Source organism: Myotis myotis, unplaced genomic scaffold (assembly GCF_014108235.1).
Source record: "Myotis myotis isolate mMyoMyo1 unplaced genomic scaffold, mMyoMyo1.p scaffold_m19_p_8, whole genome shotgun sequence".
In the NCBI taxonomy this organism is placed as follows: domain Eukaryota; kingdom Metazoa; phylum Chordata; class Mammalia; order Chiroptera; family Vespertilionidae; genus Myotis; species Myotis myotis.
This window is the reverse complement of record NW_023416390.1, coordinates 13127003-13140574: the sequence shown is the minus strand read 5'-3', so window position 1 is coordinate 13140574 and position 13572 is coordinate 13127003. Positions and strand designations below refer to the sequence as shown.

General features: G+C 49.3%; 1 protein-coding gene across 15 annotated transcripts in view; it reads right to left on the bottom strand.

Annotated features, from left to right (window-relative positions):
* NRP2 (neuropilin 2) overlaps nucleotides 1–13572 on the bottom strand; it is a 120281-nt gene that overhangs the window by 13332 nt on the left and 93377 nt on the right. For 4 of the 15 annotated variants that reach the window (XR_004969207.1, XR_004969204.1, XM_036318971.1 and 1 more), the window contains one exon: nucleotides 4390–4711. The exons of 7 other annotated variants lie outside the window; for them this stretch is intronic. Coding sequence is in view for 4 of the 8 variants with exons in the window: in XM_036318971.1 (XP_036174864.1) it covers nucleotides 4689–4711 (23 nt within the window). In the remaining 4 variants the exon portion in view is untranslated. Of the gene's footprint in view, nucleotides 1–4389; nucleotides 7860–13572 lie in introns of those variants that run through there. 4 more of the 15 variants (XM_036318965.1, XM_036318966.1, XR_004969206.1 and 1 more) reach the window with 3 other exon arrangements.

The following is a 13572-nucleotide window of genomic DNA, read 5'->3' as shown; positions in this document are numbered from 1 at the left end:
ATCAGAGCCTTTGCTTGTGGGTATGTTAGTTAATGATACTAAAAGGGTTCAGTTTTGCACAAGTGTACACAGAAGGCAACACAAGGCTTGTGTGCATGGTGACGTCTCTAGCTCACCCACCCCTGGAGCTTATGCTGCTCTCCCCCCTGAGACATCCGGAGAATCTACTCAAGCCCCAGATCCCAGAACCAGCAGTCCTGGGTTTTGGGCCCACACAGCCCATATACGGCCATAGAAACGACCCTTTATGCTCAGACTCAGAGTCCCCTTTGTCTTAGTGCTCAGCAGAAACAGGGTAGTGCTCTTGGAAGAAATTGTGTTTGGAACTAACAGGTCCCTTGTTTTCTCTCCCATTTGCCACTCCTGCCTGGAGCCATTTGGGGCTAGTGGCTTTGCCTGCACATATACACCTCCCGCTAGAAAACAGCCTCGTTGCCTGCTGTCTTTCCTCAGGTCACACCAGCCCGAACCTCCTCTGAAGGAAGCTGGACACCGCCGCTCAGCCCAAGGACTGGAGAATCTGGGTTGGCGTGTAGACCTACTTGTGGCGGCTGGAACATTTTAGTCTGCAGCACAGTCCCGTGCACTGACCTTAAAGGATGGCTTTACATGAATTTTTTAGTAGAAAACATAAATAAATAACAGCAAGGCACAGCACAGCCACTCTTTGAGGAAACCAAGTGGAACGCATTAATCATGAAGAACAGAGCTCTGCCTGCTGAACCCAGGGATGGAATTAACTCGTGGGCCACAGTTGCCTCGGCTCCGGTGAGCTGCCACGTACAGCCAGGCCCACCCTCTCTGCATGTTGGAAGTGGTTTTAGAAAAGTCGCTGGGATTAACATTCCCTTTGGCTAAAGCTACCCAAAGTCTTCTCTTGTAAGCACTCCGCCCACCTTAGAGAAAGGGAGACTGTCACAGAGAGTATGCGGCTTGTGCAAGTGTGACCTGGGGTGCTCTCCGATGTCCACGACCTTGTTGCCCTCTCAAAGGGGGACAGGTCCTTTTAAAAGGAAACCCGCAGCCATCTGAAGCATGTATGAAAACGCAATCAGGCACACCATGGGACCCAGGCATGCTATCGGCGACAAACCCGTGCACAGAGGTGACTTTAAGGATGTTCACTGCAATACTGCTTATAACAGTAAAAACTAAACAAGAAGAAAACTGGACACAACCTGAATGCTCACCAGGAGGGGAGCACTTAATAAACTACGGCGTTTCACACGATACGGAATGCTCTACAGCAGCTCAAGGGCGGGGTACATTTGTCCATGTGAACGGATGAAACCTGGAGACTTTGTCAAGTGAAAACAAGTAAGTTGTCCAACAAAGAGAACAAATGCTGATACCATATATGCAGAATAAAAACAAATCCCAACCAAACCAAACCACAGAATTGGGCACGAAGGTTTTTTGAACTCTTGAAGGTCAGTGACTGAAATAAAACAACCCCCCAAGAAATATTACTTTCTCCAGAAGAGAGGAGAAGGATTCTGGGTTTCCTGCCCACCCACTGATCTTGGGACAAGAATGGTTTTTGCTGGTTTGCCTGAGGTAACCTATTCTCCAAAAACAGCTTTCCATGCTGAAAGGGATTTTGCTCAAACCTCGCCTCTCTTCACTGCTTAGGTCTGGGGCCAAGCAGAGCTCCCCACAGTTAGTACAAATGTGCTCCGGCCGAGGCCTGTGGCCTGACGCCTTCTGAGGGTGCAGGCTTCTGCTTATATCTAACCTCTAGATGCACCCCAGTGTGCGCAGCTGTCAGGCTTCATTAATCCCTACACCTTCCCAGCTTTTAATTTATTTATATAAGGCGATGCCTCTCCCTGCCGACTGTAAGGCCATCAGCTGGCGTCCCCTCCCCTCCATGTTCGATGGTTGGATTTGCTGTGTGTTTTCTTTGGGCCGTCACTAAAGTGGATGAAAGGCAAACTACAGCTGTGAGAAGCCCAGCGACGTGCACAATGAGAGAGAAAATGAGCCGCGTGGACAGGCCTGCGGACTGGCTCAGGTGTGCAGCCCACCACACAGACACATCAAAGCTCAACAATGAAGCCCTCTCCATCAACAGATTAGCAGTGGTTCTCAACCGTCTGGCCCTTTAAATGCAGTTCCTCATGTTGTGACCCAACCATAAAATGATTTCCGTTGCTACTTCATAACTGTCATGTTGCTGCTGTTACGAATCGTCATGTAAATATCTGATATGCAGGATGGTCTTAGGCGACCCATGTGAAAGGGTCGTTCGACCGCCAAAGGGGTCGCGACCCACAGGTTGAGAACCACTGAATTACAGACAGGCCATGATGTTGGTGCAAAACCACCGCAGGGTCAGGGAGGAGGGGCAGTAAATGGGCCACAGCAGACCGGCGGGGCTTTGGTTACATGGGCAGGAGGGCAGGTCTCGCTTCCACAGCAAGAACACACATTTAAACCGTCATAAAGGGCCAGGTAGGAGCCCAAACAGGCCATGCGGGGCCTTGACATCTGGTATTTATGATCCATGGAAACACGATTTCTGCAACATTTATGCTTGAGCGCAGTCTGAAATACCACATTACAGTGCTGTGTGGACACCTAGGATCAGAGTCCTAACAGCCTTTCTCTCCTTTGGGGGCAGAGAAAGGTCCTCAAGAATGAGCTGTGGGGCTAGAACCAAGGCGGGAAGCGCAGGATGGAATTCTCCAAGGGGGCTCCGAAAACAGCAGTGCTAATGGAGCATACCCGATGGCTCATTTAATTTAGTCTGGCAAATCTGGTCTCAGGCCAGCTCAGGAAAATGGTGACCGAGCCTGGGTCTTTGCCTGAAAGAAATACTTTACTAATGGGAACAAATGGCTTTAGAAAGGAAAGCCAAATGTTACTCAGACAAAATGGGCAATCATGCTTGTCATTAGAGGAGCAAACGAGGCTCTCGCCATGGACAGTCTCCTCTGCTCCCCGCCCGGGACCGACGGGGACATCTGTGGAGCCATCTGTACTGTCAGAGCTGCCTCTGAGACCTGACAACCAGAAGCCCGTTTCCTCTGAGCACCACTGGGAGGTTTTATAGCTGTAAGAGCACCTTTCCCTGGACCTAGGTTGAGAGAGGGAAAAAGGAGGACTCGGGCGGAAATTGGGCCTCTTGGATATGTCCCTTTAAGACCTTGAATCATGGTTCTCAGACCCCTGAGGAAGGCTCCTGGGTTGATGAAATGTTCCACCAATAGGGGATAGTGGGAAAATCCTTCCACAACCTCTTCTTGACCACATTCTAGAAACATTCAATAATGGGGAGGTTGCAATTCCTAGATTTTTTTTTCCTCCTAATCCCACCATGATAGAAATATCCTATATAATAAAAGCCCAGCGACCAGAGACCAGAAAGACTACGGCCTCTCACCCCAGCTGGCAGTCCCCCAGCGAGCAGTTAGGGGCGATCAGGGAGGCAGGCAGAGTGGTTAGGGGAGATCAGGCAGGCAGGTGAGCAGTTAGGGGCGATCAGGCAGGCAGGCGAGCAGTTAAGGGCCAGCGGTCCCGGATTGTGAAGGGGATGTCCAACTGCTGGTTTAGGCCCGATATCGCAGATTTCGAGAAGGTACAGGCTGGGCTGAAGGGCCCCCCCACCCCAATGCATGAATCTCGTGCATCGAGCATCTAGTTTTATATAACTAATCACTGACAACCCAAAGAGGAGAACCAAAGAGAATTGCCTGTCAACAAGACATGGCTTTTGGAATAAGTTCCTCCAATCTCTCTCCTCAAAGTTTTAAAGGAATGTTCCTTTCAGAAGCTGTTCCTTTCATAAGAGTTCAGGATCACAGTAATTTATCATTATCTTCACGACTTGCTCCAAAATGAAGTCAGGAATATCTCTGAGCCTTGAACATGCTACAAGTTCCCGTTTTGTCTGCGAAAGTGCCCAGAAATGGGAGCTCCCCCTTGCTCTGGAAGTAATAATTAGGTAGGCGAGGCCCAAGATGCCGCCTCTTCTCCAAAGGAAGTTATCTGTTTCCGTAGAGTTGAGCACACCTTTCAGCCTCCCTGGTCCCATTACCCGCGGGGCCCTTTAAAAGTACAATCCAGTCTCCCGGGGTTTTCCATCAAGAGAAATTTTGTGGAAATCACATCGAGCAATTTAGCACTTAGCAACTTTTGCAAAATCCCACACCAATCATAAAAGTTGGCTCAGCTGCACACATTGGACAAATTCCTAACAAGCAGTAATAAAACTGAAAGGAAGGGAAGCTGGTGTTCAGCCCCAAGGAGCAAACCCACCCACTGCCCACAACAATGCCCTGCAGCTCAGAAGACAGACAACCTGTAGGCTCTGAAAACATCCATTTGTCCAAAGCCTACATTTCCACGTTGTTCTCACAGGCAAAAGGGAAGAAAAAAACTCAGATGTTTGTATAAAAAATATTATCATTTTATTACATTCCACAACAATACATTTTCAAATAGTTTCCAATGTCCACAAGTGATTTTGACACACAGGCAACTGAGCAATGCAAGAGTTGTCACAGCTATAGGGAGAGGGGGTCAGAACAGGAAGTTAAAATGTTTACGTTTTCTTGTCGTTTTGTTTTCTTGTTGTTCTTTGGTAATTTTCGATTATTTAGGTGTTTGCTTGCCTGCTAGTTTCATTTTCAAGACAGGGTCCTTTTCAAGATGGGGTATCAACCTCAGAAACATGACTTAATTTCCTATCCTAATGTGGCTTTAATCCCTAAATTGTGGGACAACGGAAAGGGCAATTTTACTTTATTTTAAGCATCCTGTTTGGTTAATGGCAATGATATGATTTTTTTTTTCTGCCTTTGCCAGCAATTAGGGGATAGCAATTGGCAGCACAATGTCAAGGAAGGGATTTTCACCCAGAGATCAGGGCTTCCTTCCTGGGTCTGTTGATATGAAACCTCTACTAAGGCAAAAACTTTAGCAGCCCGAGCTAGACCTTCAATTCATTCATTCATTCATTTATATTTTCTTAGTTGCTATTACCTCTTTGTTTTCTTTGAAGCAACTCTAAACACATGCACGCATGCAGTCACCTGTCCAATCTATTTTTCTTAGGCGAGAGCGACCCTCCCTCCCTCTATGAAATACAGAATTTTGCTTTTTAAAGCTGCAAGGCATGATTTTGTAGAAGAGCTGCCCTTTTAGCATAGTACCTGGGTAATACTATGAAAGTTGCTGGGGGGGGGGGGGGGGGGAGAGAGAGAGAGAGAGAGAGAGAGAGAGAGAGAGAGAGAGAGAGAAGATGGAATGACAACCCCAGCTGAAGTGCATCATGGGATTCACAAAGATTTGGGCAGCCTCATATCCTCAACTATGGCGTGTACATAATGATGTCTTCTTTTAAAGAAGGGAAATCCTCAAGGGTATATGGTAACTCTGACAGTTGCTACACTGGCTGGATTTTCAGGTGTAATTTCCTGGCACAGCTCCAGGGGGCTCCAACAGGGATGCCAATCATTTCCAGGGAATGCCTGGCCCCAGATGCAGACTGGATGTGGACACCTGCGATAAAAGCCCTTAGTGTCTGGCATGGAAGCCATCACAGGGTATCCTGGGCTCCTGCCCCTCCTCCCTCTCCCTGCTTCTCTCTGCAATCTTCAGCTGGGCTAGGATTCTTCTTGAAATCTCAAGGTGGCTCCTACTCTAGCCTTTCATCTTTCCTTTTCTTGGCAGGGCTGCTGTGGTTGAGACAGAGTCGCTCTTTGAAATAGAATAAGAGTGGGAGAGCACCATTCTTTCAGAAGGATGAAACAAACCAGATGCGAAAGTGAGCGTGTGCTAGAGGGAGTGATGTGGATATCCTGAAAGAATGTCGAAAAGTCTCTCCCAAGCAGCCGAAAATAAAAATAAAAATCTATCATTAGTATTTTGTTCTCAGAAGATCCCTGAAGCTTTGAGCCCAGGCAACCTTCTTTGGAGAGAATGTCATACTTCCCCAGGGGATTCCTAGCAGGAAGGTGAGAAATAAACACCCCAAAGGCGCTCCGGAGCCCCAGTACACTGTGAATCTCGTTAAAATATGCATTTTCTATCAATGAAATTGACTTCATTATTGAATCTATCTTTGTACACACTATCATTAGGCCATTTACCTCCAACATCCCTTTCCCTGTTGCTTAGAGGACAAATGGGCAGCGATGGATTTATCTTCATTACACCTTCTCCTGACCATGGGGCAACATCTGGAAATGCCAGGCCAGCCTAGGATGGTGGACTTGCCAGATGCTACACATGCTTTAAGGGGTAGCACATTGGTACGTTTAAAAAATGATTACTCTTTATTCTCTCATCATATTAAAATAAGTCAGGTGGACAGCCTTATATATTAGTGGCTATAGGTTCAGGCACACATCAACACCATGAAAGAAAGCAAATGATCCCTTTCCCCCATATTTTACAAACACTATTACAGTGGCCGATAGAATACCAAGGGATATGGTTCATAACCACCTTACTCAACTCCCCTTAAGGTTGGGCACAAGGGTTCCTCTCGGGTGAGGCGACTTAAAGAGAACATTTCAGTCCCTCCTTCTTCTGCCTTCTCTCCCCCACCTCCTCCTGCTCTCAACAAGCTACTGCTTTCCCTACATCAGTCTCAGGTCCGTCATTCTCTATGACTTACTCCAAGATTGGACTTAACTGATAACAGCTAAACATTCATTATGAGCTTCTCTTTGTAAGGCAACATGAGACAGATCTGCTTCAGGGCTGGAAGCAGAGGTGGTTCCGCTCGCACCCAATGGCTGTTGTCTTGTTACTTCAAAGACACCAGGAGACATGACAGGGGGTCACATCTGAGTGCACAGGGAACCTTCCTCTCAGGGCAGAGGGGTGGGGAATGGGGTTTTGGGATGGGGATGGGAGGGGCCACATTTCGGTCCATGTGGCCTCTAGGTTTTTAGGTACCCGGAGATGACAATGGTAGCCAACAGAAAGCCAGCCAGAGCTAGATAAGGCAACAAAAAGCTTCAACCTATTCTCCAAGTAAACAAAACTAGGACAGTATATTATTTTCTCATAAAATGTACCCCCCCGGAGAAGTAACACAATAGTTAAAGGGGGCCCTCTCTGAACACACCCACACACTCCCCCCACCTCCCCACCCCGACAATGAACCGGTCTCTCTCACACCCACACACACACAGAGCTACTCACACGCGCAGAATGTATACTATGTACAAACACAGATCCAGGGCTCCCCTCCGGTCCACCAGGAGGGGGAGGGGGTAAGGCAAGGGGACGTCAGGGAACCGGTCTCTGGAAGAAAACCAGCTGAGCCTTGAGCTGTGAAGTGCTTAGGGGTGTATCTCTTCTCCAGTCCAAGTGCAACATTAGAGTTGGGGTTGGTTGGTTGGTTGGATTGGAATCAACAAAAGGACCAAAAAACAAAAACAAAAACAAAAGCAGAACTGAAGAATAATGGTCAGGATGGATAAGAGTGCACAGGGTTTGGGCCCCAAGAGAGAGATGTCTGAGGGTTCACACAGAGACTAGGCGAGGAGAAAAAAGTGCAAAATCGAGGCAACGTGTTTGCAGTCTTTCTTGTTTGTTTTGGGTGCTGTCCTTGCTTCGGCCTCAGCAGTGCGAGGGGCGGTCTTGCTCTAGCTTAATGGTTAGGGTGGGCTCCACCGCCAGAGGGGCCCCGTTGGTGTAGTGGGAGGTTTTGTAGGTGATGGAGTGATCGGTCTTCTTGGCCGCATAGCGGAACCGGTGGTAGTGGAGCACCAGGGCCAGCGCGACGGAGACCAGCACCAGCACGGCACCCCCGGCGGCCATAACGTAATACCAGTAGGCTGGGATGGGCTGCACGGGCACCGTGTCCACTGTGGGCTCGGTCCCTGGTAGGAGGGTGCCCCCTGGTGGAGAGACACAGAAGAGTGTTGCTAGGCTGAGAGCATGCAGACTAATAAAAAAATTAATTTAAAAAAAAGGAAACACACACATGCTTTGGAGTGGATAGGGAAGGGAACAGGGGAATAAGATGACACCAAGTATCTAGTTCATAACAAGTACTTCTATTCACAACCTTCGAGGTAGGTACTGTCACACCCATTTTACAGATGAGGAAATAGAGGCCCAGAGAGGTTACACCAATAGTGGTTATGCAGCAAGTAGGTAGTAAGTATGGCATTCAACCAAGATCTGTACGATTAGAAAGCTCTTCTCTTCTTTCTGTTATATCACAATTACACTATAATACAGAGAAGCGGTATAATTTACACACACACACACACACACACACACACACACATAAATGATGTTGAAATGACTTCTGGGATTCCGTAAGGCTGGTTCCCTGAATGGGTGGAAATACAGTATTTGGTCTGGCTGGCTAGCATTTTCAAACAATGTATTAATTAGGCTGGCTAGACTTGAAGGTAAATTCCACTTTGGATTGCCAAGGCTTCCAGGCCCACTGAAATCAGCCTGGTCTTGTCTAAACAGGTCAATTACCACTGTCAAGCAATGACTAACGATTCATTTTTTTTAAAAAAAAACTGTACAGAGGATTTTAAAATCTGATTGGAAGGATGTTGCAACAAAAAATGTGGCCACAAAATGATAGTGGGTGTGTGAGAGCGAGAGTGGGTGAGGGCAAAGGGAGGGAGATCATTCTTAATCACGGGGAAGACGGGGAGGGAAGGGAAGCTAGCAGAGGATTTAGAAGGCAACCGCATTTGCTGGCCGGCCTCTGGTTGCCATGGAGATGATGTAGTAGATTTAAGTCCAGGGTAACTCTGGGGAATGACTGGCTGGAGTCCCACTTGATGCAAAACAGCACTACAACGTGTTTCTCCCAGAGATTTACATCAGATGAGAAGCTGGCCCGGGATGGGACTAGGAGCTTCTGAGCTTGCCAAAACCAGACATGATCTTTACTTCTGAAAAATGATATATGCTTAACCTCTGAAAATTCCTCCCTCGCTGCTTACATCAGATGCGGGTGGTTAGAAGGAGGTATCTTCTCTATCCATGGGCTACCCAGTGGGGGGCCGTGGCCATGCTGGGGCCTTCTCCGTACCTCGCTGGTCCTACTCTGTGGGTGTTTCTCTGCTCAGGACACAGACAGAGCTCATCTGTAGCTTCAGGCCTCCCCCGTGGGACCCAGAGCTGCTCAAGAATGAGCGCTCATCTTGGTCCCCCCCCCCCCCCCCCCCCGGTATGTGCAGAGAAGGCACCCAGTAAATGCTTGTGATTAAAAGACTGAACAGAAGCAAGGACTTCTACTTCTGAGTCCGTGTTCGCCCACGCCTGCAGCTCAAACACCAGAGCCCCTCTCTTTGATTGGGGGATCGCCCAGGGGCGGGTCAGACCTTCTGATGTCTGCTCAGAGTGGCAGAAAATGAGAACATTTTTCTTGGACAAAATTTCAGAGCCTGCCCACCTTCCCAGATCTTCACCGTTGCTCCCTCTAGTCCTAGGATCCCTTCTACTACGGTGCAGGGCTCGCCGATGCCTTTCAGGCTATCACAAGTGCCACAGTACTGGAGGAGCTTTGACAAGGATGCATCACAGGGCACATGCCCTGGCAGCCGCGTCCACAGCCCCGGGGGTGGAAAGGGTCCCAGAATCCCAGGATGCCCTCTCCGTGCCCCTGCCTACGCTGTCATCTTCATCATCACCTGGCCTGCTTTTCTCGCCACTTTATCTTTTAATAGTCTCATCACTGTAGCTGAGAAAGTGCCTCCCCCTCTTTGACCATATTAAAAATTATGCATAGAAACAGCAAAGGAAAGCAAGGCGCTGAAAAGAGCCACACCGGACTGGTATCAACTCATTATTCAGGACACCAGAGTTTCCGCTGCCTGGCAACCATCCTGCCGCTGGATTTTCCTGTGGGCTCGGAAGAATGCAGGAGAAACAACAAAGTGCGCAGGGACGGCCCCAAGTTCCTCAGCGCCCAAAGGGCGTCCTTGGGTTTGCCTCTGATTTCGATTTCGCTGCACAGTGAGGGCTGTTATCTAATGAGGCGGCAGCTCACCTGTGAGAGGAAAGGAAGGCGATACATCTGCAGGGATTAGCTCCCCATGGGGAGCACCTGACCAGACCACAACGGCAGGAGTACACATTTTTGTCCAGCGGAAAACGGTCACAGCTGCCCACATTCCCTCCATCACCATCTAGTCCAGTGGTTCTCAGCCTTGGCTGCACATTAGAATCACCTGGGAGTCTTTTTAAAATCCTGATTTCTGGGCCTCATCCTCCTTGGTAACAAAGAAACAGAATTTCCAGAGGATGAGGCCCAGAAATCAGGATTTTAAAAAGACTCCCAGGTGATTCTAATGTGCAGCCAAGGTTGAGAATCACTGATCTAGTTTCAGTTCAAAGGTTTTGCTTTCCTCCCGCAAAGATCCTGGTTTTCAATGTTAAATGCACCACCCAGGGCTCAGAGTGCTGGGGCTGAGGAAGGATGTGGCCTTCCTGCTACGCCTGAAATGTTTCTTATGATAGACACGAAGTCAGGCACACAGGGCGGATCTAGGGCGCCCCCTGGAGGAAGGTAGAATTACAACACATGGATTACCCAGTTAGAATCAGTGATGGACTCTGGCCTCAGCGCTCTCTGCTCAGGAAGACAAACTCCACTTTGGGTCTAAGACCCCTTTCCTTTTGCAAGTAAGACTCCCCTCCCCCAAAGGATCAACATGTGGGAACTTTGGGTGACCAAAGCCATGTGGGGGACATTGAATTGCCTACTTAAAACGTTTTCCTTAAACACTGGTTTGGAGAAATGAGGAAACATGCTACATGCCTTTGTGCTTTTAATGTTAAGGGAGTTAGAAAGGAGAAGATACACCTCATAACCCTTCCCTCATCTCCCACAGGCAATCTTGGGGTGACCTGCAGTTGGGGGCCAGAGGTGTTCAGAACGTTCTCCAGCTAAAGGGACTCAACGCCCCCAGGCGGGTGGATGGCTGGGCTGGAGTCCGGCTCTGTGGCAGCCTTCAGGGCGCTATGCTGATGAGGCTGCGGTTTGCCAGGAAAGGAAGGTAATAGATCAATAGGGTTAGAGCGCCTTCCCAGACAACAGCAGCAATCCAACAGCATCAGAGCGGTGGAGGGATGCATGGATGGGGGAATGTACTCTGGACTAAAATTCAGATGCCCTGGAACGGGGTAATGGCCGGCACTTCGCCTCACAGTCATTCTTAAGAAGTGCTGGAGGGTCTGCGAGCTCATACAGTGCCTCTACGTACAATCGCAATAAAGGTGCCCCCTGCAGGCGGACTGTACCTGCGCCAGGTGCCAAGGCTGGTGAGTGGCTGGGCTTTACAATGAAGACGCCTGGGCTTGGTCCCCAACGTGGGAGGAAAGAGTGCAGGTGCGGCTTCAGCCTGGCCTAGAGCCGGCCGGCGCTGACCTGAACGCCCCCGTTGGTAGCTCCCACTTGTACCGCTTACTCACGTGCGTCTTTTTCCCCAATGGGAAAATCAATGCCTGAACTATTTTTTATTAATCTCTCTCCCCCCCACCCCTATTCTCCACAGAGCTGTCTCCTTCTGTGAGATAATGAGAAACATATTTAAAGGGGCAGTAATTGCAAGTGTATTTGCCAGGCTGATCGGGCCTTCATCGGTACAGGCTCTGAGCCGCCGGGAGAGGGGGCGACATGAACGCACAGCATTTGAATCTGGAGAAACAATAAATGCAAAGAAGCCACGCGTGGGGGGAAAGCGAGGAGAGCGGTTACATAGAGCGCGGCGCTCCGGCCCTTCCTGCCTGCAGATAGGTTAACATGTAACTGGGAAAGTGGCCGGAACAGCCCCTGCGCGGAGTGGGCGTCTCGTGTGTGGTGGGCCCTGGGCTATGGGCTTCCTGTGAATTATCCTGGTGACTTCTCAAGACTCGCAGGTAGGAGACCTGAGCATCTGAGAGCGTAAGTGATTTCCTCCTGTTTTTCCCTGGAGGAAAGGGGAGGAGGAGGGCAGAGCAACACAGCGAAACCCTAGAGATGCCACGGGTCAGAGGCAGGGCCAGGACCGAAGTGCGTGCTGGTGGCACCGGCCCAGCCCTGATGTTGAGTTGCACATGTAGGACACGGTCCCCGCATGCGTGCCCACACTGCTCCTGGCTCTCTGTGTTATGGGGCGGGGCTGAGCACTCGCCAGTCTCATAGAGCCCCACAGTCACTGCCTGGCCCTGCACAGAGAGTGTGCAGACCCTGTTCTTGGACAGGACGCGGCCCCTCCCTCCCTGAGGACCGTCCCCGCCAGGCAGGTCCTCCCGGAGTCACAGCGAAGTTTACGGCCGTCCTCCCGGACCCGGGGAGCCCAGGTTTCCTAAAGCAATGTTTTGAAAGACAACAACGGTGAATCGTCTCAGAATGGAAAAACAAGGCTCAATGCAAGTAAGAACTGTTTGGGCCGGCCTGTCTGGGCAGTCCTTTTTGGATAGGTTGAAAATAAAGTGTTGGTGAAGGGGCATTTCAGATAAAAGGCTTACTTAATTTGGGAGATGAAACAAGCCAAAAAAAAAAAAAAAAAGTTGGCTCCTCTAGAAAAGTTTACAGAAGATAGGGGGAGAATGTGGTGTGTTTGGAAAAAGAATGAAGGCGTATGAAACACCCCTGAGAAACGGCTCTTTGCATTTGCCTCTTGAGCAGGGCGTGGAGGGTCAGCGGAGGGTTTGTGCTGAGCTGGCAGGCACCATGTGGACCCCCGCCTATCGAAAATGTGTTTTGTTTTTTTTACATAGGATATGGACTTATAGAAAAAGAAGCTTCTATGTTGCTGTTCTAATTTTGCTTAAAGATTTAAATCCAGGGGATTCCATGCTTAATGGGTGAATGTAGATTAAAAAAAAACACAAAACCAAACCCTGCAAAATTTGCATAAAGATGTAAAGTGCTAAAAATGTTTTTGTTTCCTTCCCTCTTTTTAAAAAAATATTTTTATTGATTTTTAGAGAGAGAGGAAGGAAGAGGGAGAGATAGAAACGTCAATGATGAGAGAGAATCATTCATTGGCTGCCTCCTGCACAGCCCCCACTGGGAATCGAGCCCGCAACCCGGGCATGAACCTTGACCGGAATTGAACCCAGGACCCTTCAGTCCGCAGGCTGACACTCTATCCACTGAGCCAAAACAGCTAGGGCTCCTTCCCTCTTTTAACAAAACCACCTGAACTGTACCCTATACTAGAGTTGTTTGAATAAAAGTTGTATTAGTTGCATCAAAAAAAAATAACTAAGTGCAATGCCTCTCAATTCAGGTCTGTGGTTGGCCGGCTGAAGTCTCCGGCACTTCCTATCCCTTCGGGGGCACATATGTGACTGTCTAGCAACCATGGCGTGTCCTTTCTGCACTTGGAGGAAGAGTCCACGAAAGAATGTTCTCCTCCCCTGAGAGAGTCGGCCGCTGGCCCCTGCTCAGATGGAAAGTGAACCTGCAGGAGGGGATGCGCCAGCCTTGTGCCAGGAGAGGTGACGTGCACAAGCGACCCTCACAGAGAATGCCTCAGTGTCCTCTCGGGCAGGCGCGGCAGCACACATCTGATCTGCAGGCTCCCTGGCTCAGCCACACCTAGGCTGCATCTGGCAGCCGGAGCTGGAGGGTGGGGGAGCCGGGAA